A 6761-nucleotide genomic window follows, 5' to 3' on the forward strand; every position below is an offset into this window, starting at 1 on the left:
GTGCACTCTACAAAACCTACTCACTCATTTAAAAGGTGACAAGAATTAAGCTCATTGTAGTTGTTGTACTGAAGATACCCAGTGAGTTTGAGATGCAAATACCATAAATCTCTATTGAAACAAATGTTACACATGGCTGGTATTGTTTCTTTGTCATGTTAATGTTTACTCGTAATTGCTCCTTTGCTCGAGTACAGGGAGATTTTTACGCAACGAAAAAAGTTATTTTGTTACCCCTTGAGAGAGAACTGTCCAGACCTGTCTTGGTGGTTATCCTATGACGTCTGGCTTGAATAACTGAACACATAACGAACACTTTTGTAATCTTCCCACTGGCATTATATTGCCAGCAGGAGGTAGTTGGGCTTGTCAAAAGTTGCTCTGAGCCTGGATCATGGTTTTTCAGCACAAAGCATTTGCGTCATATAATTAAAAAGTTCTCCCCTTTTCCTTGGGAGATCTTGTGCTGACCATGCAGGCTTTTATCTAAGTTCAAGTCTTTGTTGTCCTTGAGCTTATCGGAGGCCTCCACTTCAAGGCTTTTTCACACATATACAGATTTATGTGTAAGAAAAAACGGAGTCCTTACAACGCAAAAGAATCAATATGCGGCAATATCTTCAGAATGTAACTCGTGTTTACCTTTTCCACTAATACACTTATTAATCGATAGTACTGTCGTGGGACATTTCAGCTGTTACTAATAATTATTTGCGAAAGGAAAAAAGTACATAAATACATGTTAGCATGCATCAAAACAATTAGGTAAAGTACTGGTATAATGTGCGGAAAATATTACAATAATAAATTAAAATACTTGAGATTTCGGATGAACTATTTCAGCTGTAGTGTGGCTTTCAAAAACGTTACAATAAAAGACATGTAATCTTATCAGGTTTAATTAATAGTGGAAGTCATTTAGAGATTTTAGTTGCAGGGTAATCACTGAAAGTGGTAGAACTATCATCAACAGTAACAAACACGGTGCAGCATTGCTAGTCTCTGGTTTCAAATTGCAACAAAACAGCCAAAGGTGTGAAAGCAACAAGACTTTAACTTGACAGCATTTCCAACAGTCTGGGGCATTTCTGTTAATTAGTTTGCTAAATGAAAATTCTAACATGTCAAGTCCTCCAAGGTGCCTTTAAGCTACATTCACAAAAACCCTGCTGGGTGATTGCTTGAGCACGCATGCATCTTCTGTTGAGTCTAACCGCCGTTATCAAAGTTCAGTCTGACACGTGAATTCCTCTGATGAGAGAAGTAAAGGTCACATCCAGCTGCTTACACAACCGTTTCTTAATTACACCACAGCTGCAAAATTATGTCCATCAGTTTCATTCTCCATTAGTCATGTCTTAAGTGCTCTACACACTTTGGGCCAAGATGGTGGTCAGGTGTGAGCTACACAGGTGTGTATACACAACCTTTATTAAAAAGGAAGCCCTTGGTCACTAAACTACCTAGGTTTAGATTACTGGTTTTCAAATAATTGTGAATTTTATGTAGTGTAAACTTTAATGTAGACATATTAAAAGGGTACTTGAAGAGGTATTTTACCACTGTATACACACACACACACACACAGGGTACATCCAAGTCTACATATTCCCACAGTGAATGAAATAAAACACCCATAAACCGATATTTGAATGGAGTATGTGTTTATTACAGAGGATAAAGAAACTATTAAAGCTAGACACTGAGGATAACACAATCTGAGCTACTTTTTCCTCTGGAGTTGAATGCAGGTTGGTAGAAGGGAGAAAAGCAAAAAGGGGGTAGGTGGGAGGAAATAGAAAGGCACTCTCACACTTGCTGTAGCCAACAGGATGAACGCCAAGTGGTAAAAAGGGAACAAAACCAAAACTATCCCGCATGAATGGCTGTGTAAACAAGGCTGGTTTCTCTGTACCACACCAGCCAAATGTTGCCATTCATAAGAACGAGACTAGCTAGGACGCAAAGACTCGCAGACATTTTAACCGGATTAATTTTAAAAAACACAGTTCAACAGTAGCCAGTGACATTGTGGCATTGAGGCAGACCAAAGCTTTTCTGTACAACACTCTGAAGCCTCAAGCTCAAACACTGAAAACTATCAAGTCAAAAGGAATTCAAGATTCAATGTGTTTAAAGCTGCCTTCTGAAACATGAGCTACTCTGTATCCACGCCATGTTTCAGAGAACAAATAAATAGTGTCTGTTTGATTTTAAGTCAAGACTGTAGTAAATAACAGACCCCTGCAAGAATAAAGATGGTAACCAGGTTTCTCTGTAGCTACACCTGCCACCATTATCCTTAAGGAGTAAGTGGGCCTTTAATCTCTTCAAACCATATAAAAAGCCACTGAAACTACATTTAAAAAAAAAAAAAAAAAAAAAAAAAAAAAAACGACTTGTTGAAAATCCAATGTCCCATTGCCATCAAGTATAACCAATACCTCTGCAGGCCAGAGCAGTGACATAGCAGCTTCTGACTTTTCTGTATTACGTCAGAAAACAGCACAGGTCTGTAGAAGTATGTGAGGCTTTGTGCTCATTTGAGCAATGAATTAGGATCTGGCTCAACACTTATCCGGCAATGCATAGCATTTTATTAAATTACAGCCACAACCCTTAATCTAATCTGTGCCATTCTACCATCCTCCACAAAGACAAGGGAATAAAAGCAAACAAAAAAAAAAAAAAAAAAAAAAAAAAGGAACACTGGACTAGGGAATATTGTACGAGCCCGACGACAGAGGAATGTTTCAGGAAGGTACCATACCATAATACTACCATATTAACTGTTACTGTTATGTTGCAAACCAGTAGCACCAGTAAATTAGAAGGGCTACAATAAGACCCGAAGGCAATGAACCTTAAACTGACAATATTGACAAGTGTGGAATGCCAAAAAGAGAACAGTTATTCAGAGGGGAGGGGCATGGCAGAACATGAAGTACTACTGGAATGAGTTCATGGAACCCATTCATTTCTTTAAATATCACATGGAAGGAATGCCTCCCAGCACTGTGATACTGCAACCAGCAGACAACTGTAATAAGACAAAAGGGAGTTGGAGTGAGCAGAAGGAGTTGCGAGCAGTACTATAAGAGATAAGGCATTTCACCCCCGGAACCTTGGAGGCTTCTCTGTAGTATACACCAACAGGCCTGGGGGGAAAAGCTTAACAAGTTTAGTATTTTAGTTTTTTGGGAACCTCCCATGGGAATGAGTCTCGGCCAAAATGGCCATAGGTTGCGGTCCTCTGATACATGGGCTTCTTCAGATCCAGCTCCCTGGAATACATAATCGAGATATTTAGCAGCAGCCACACTTCACAACCTTAGATGCATGCATTCGTACCACACACAGGCACAGCACTCACATTAACCAGTAGAGTGTTGCGAGCCATGAAATTAAAAAAAAAAAAAAAAAAAAAAAAAAACCCTCATTAGACCAACTGGTAAAGCAGGAATCATGAAGCTTCAACACTTACCCTGGCAACCAAACTGGGTGGTGCAGCTTGCAGATGGAAACCACACTTATCCAGTTTACAAAAGATGACTTAACTATCCATAAACCAAAAGGCATCATTACAGACACCATACATCTGTAACCCCCCCCAAAAAAAGTGTCGGAGTGTAACCCAGGATTCTACATTTGAGTACAAATTAATGATTGTGTTTTGATCACAAAAACAAAACAAGACACTGGCTGTACAGGGCTTATATAGTAAAATTCAACTAAATATTGGGAAAACTTAAATAATAGATAAATAATGAGGGGCGATGCTTCTGTTTTACTTTGTAGAGCAGGTGGCTTCAGAGGCTTCAGAGGCTATACATTACCTGACAATGACTCCAGGACGAAGATCAAAGTTCTTCCTCACAATGTCAAGCAGCTCTCGCTCACTCTTGTGGGAGGTCCCATAATGGAAGATTGAAATGGAGAGGGGATGGGCAACTCCAATGGCATAGGCCACCTGAGATGGCACAAACACATTAATCAATATTAACATTAGGTCATGTATGAAGTCCCCTTTTGCTAAAAGATTTTAAAAATATTTATCTTACCTGGACCAACACTCTCTTACAAAGTCTGGCCTTCACAAGAGATTTGGCCACCCAGCGTGCAGCATACGCAGCAGAACGGTCAACCTTTGTGTAATCTTTCCCAGAGAAAGCTCCACCGCCATGGGCTCCCCAGCCTCCATAAGTGTCAACAATAATCTTGCGTCCAGTGAGCCCAGCATCACCCTAAAACAGAGAGATGTGTTACAGCTACCTTACAGGCTAAATAGCTTCTGAAAGCCAGACTTTATGACATTTACCTGTGGGCCTCCGATGACAAATCGCCCACTGGGCTGCAGATGGTAGATTGTGTCATCGTCCAAATAGATACAGGGAACAACAGTCTTGATGACCTTCTCCTTTAAAGCATCTCTCATCTCCTCTAGGCAAATATCCTCATCATGTTGAACTGAAATCACAATTGTATGCACACGCACTGGCAGCATGGCACCACGGTCCTGGCGATACTGTACAGTAACCTGTGAAAAGGAGGTTGAAAAAAAAAATAAATAAGTACACTCTCAAATAAAATGATCATGTGTAGGATCAACCAAGCTGTATTAGAGGTTTACCTGAGTCTTTGAGTCTGGCCGAAGCCATGAGAGTGTGCCGTTGCGACGAAGTTCAGCCATCTTTGCATTCAGTTTGTGTGCAAGGACAACTGTGAGAGGCATACACTCTTCAGTCTCGTCAGTGGCATATCCAAACATCAAGCCCTGGGGAGTTAAAAATAAATAAAATGAAAAAAAAAAAAAAAAAAAAAAAAAACACCACACAACAGCAGTCCATCAGTTTTAAAGACACACATTCAAGTTACTACTGACCTGATCGCCAGCTCCAATATCCTCCTCATTGCGGTCAATGTGAACACCCTGAGCAATATCAGGAGACTGTTGCTCCAATGCAACAAGAACATTGCACGTCTTGTAGTCAAAGCCTGTACAAAATGAACAGCAGAGTAAGACACAGAAAAGCAATTGCCTCAGACAAGTAATGAAAAACTGAAACAAGACTGAATTGCACAAACTATAAATCAAAACATGCCACACCTTTAGATGAGTCGTCATATCCGATTTGCCGGATGGTGTCACGAACAACTTTCTGGTAGTCCACGGTGGCGTGTGATGTTACTTCCCCTGCCAGCAGGATCATCCCAGTTTTTGCAACAGTCTCTGCAGGCAGAGAGCAATTTGCATTTTTTCCATTTCGCTTTGACAAATTCATCAGACTTCAGACGAAGAGGCAGTTTTGTAATAAAAAAAAAAATCCTACCACATGCAACTTTGGCATCAGGATCCTGCTTGAGATGGGCATCCAGAACAGCATCACTGATCTGATCACAGATCTTGTCTGAAAAAGGAACAAACTGTTAGGAAACGTTGGTATAAAGCAGCCGGAGGCAAAACTAAATTACTGGTTAAGTATTGAGTAAGCGCCACCGGCGGGATTCATGTTCAGTGGGAGTGGCCCTGGGCGTCTTCATAGTCGCCATTTCATCATGTGCACGTGTGATGGGAAAGAGGGCGCGCAAATAACCGGGGACCGGAAAGCAAGCGTGATAAACTTCTAGACGCTGGATTAGGTTACGAACACTCAACGGTATAACACCGACTACGGCGGACTGTTGTTAAGGCTGGTCATTGATGTTACTGGTCTTTGTGAACCGCGTGCTTCAGGAACAGCCCCCGATTATTCGGGCACAGCCCCCCATGATTCAGGCACATTCAGGAAAACTCACAATAACTAACGTATCGTGATATACTAATAGGAACCGCGCCATGTACATACATTTTGGTAATAAGTTACCCTAAACTAGCAATGTAAGCCGTCTTTTAGTCCGCAAAATAAGCTATAAGCTAACAACGTCTAGCTAGCCAACATTAGCTACATCAGCGCGTGCTCTCAAGACCGGCCCCGTTACGTTCACGTTACCTACTTAGCTGAAAAAGGCCATAAATACGGATATGATTCTTTTTGTAACTAAAGCGAATGCGTATAAATAGTTGTGACATGGTAAACGATTGTAAAGCTTATGAAACCATGTCGTCAAATTAATAGAAATGGCTAAAAGGCCGGTGTGTCGGGTCATACCAGGGTGTCCTTCTCCGACCGACTCAGAGGTGAACAAGAAGCAGTCCTCGTCGATGAGGGCGTTATGAAAACCATTCATCTGTCCGTTCATCATTGTCAACGGTTGGGGAAGGTATCAACGATCTTTAAACTCAAACTAGCTGCTTTTTTAAAAAAAAGTAGTAGTGCTTTGCCGTGTGTTGGTTCCCCAGCATGTGCCTCATGGCGCAGAGCTCCGGTATTTATCCTGTGAAGTCAGAAGCTCTGACGTCACGAGGGGCGGGACTTACCGTCATCCTATGGGATGGACGTCACCAGGAACGATACGGAGCTCGACCCTGTGCGGTTAAAATCTTACAGCGACACCGGGACCTAATTGCGTAACCAACAGCTTTTATCGTAGCATTTGGCTTATCATCAAACCTGAACTGTGTTTGTGTCAGTGTCACAGTGAGAATGTCATAAGAGGTGATATCATCAATCAATTACAGTATGTAAATGTTACGTTGTGTTGTGATGTGGAAGCTTATTTCAAATGCTGCAACCTACTAGATTTAACCCCCATTCTACGTCGAACTAGCCTCAACTTCAAGCTAAAACCTGGACAAGAGTATTAATAATTGTCATCAGTTG

At 41.3% G+C, this 6761-nt stretch overlaps 1 protein-coding gene across 2 annotated transcripts; it reads right to left on the reverse strand.

Moving 5' to 3' along the window:
* Nucleotides 1-1647: 1647 nt before the first annotated feature.
* Nucleotides 1648-6362, reverse strand: mat2ab (methionine adenosyltransferase II, alpha b). 2 transcript variants are annotated; one of them, XM_029162318.3, is made up of 9 exons: nt 6150-6362; nt 5331-5408; nt 5108-5230; nt 4883-4995; nt 4631-4774; nt 4319-4537; nt 4062-4244; nt 3837-3970; nt 1648-3284 (listed from the first exon to the last, which is right to left on the reverse strand). In XM_029162318.3, exons 1-9 carry the CDS (start codon nt 6241-6243, stop codon nt 3182-3184), a joined length of 1191 nt encoding a protein of 396 aa, XP_029018151.1. In that variant the 5' UTR covers nt 6244-6362; the 3' UTR covers nt 1648-3181. The 2 variants fall into 2 exon arrangements, with proteins under 2 accessions (XP_029018151.1, XP_040928251.1); XM_041072317.2 differs by lacking the exon at nt 1648-3284 and having other exon boundaries at nt 3833-3970.
* Between the last annotated feature and the right edge of the window lie 399 nt (nt 6363-6761).

Source organism: Betta splendens, chromosome 9 (genome assembly GCF_900634795.4).
Source record: "Betta splendens chromosome 9, fBetSpl5.4, whole genome shotgun sequence".
Taxonomy (NCBI): domain Eukaryota; kingdom Metazoa; phylum Chordata; class Actinopteri; order Anabantiformes; family Osphronemidae; genus Betta; species Betta splendens.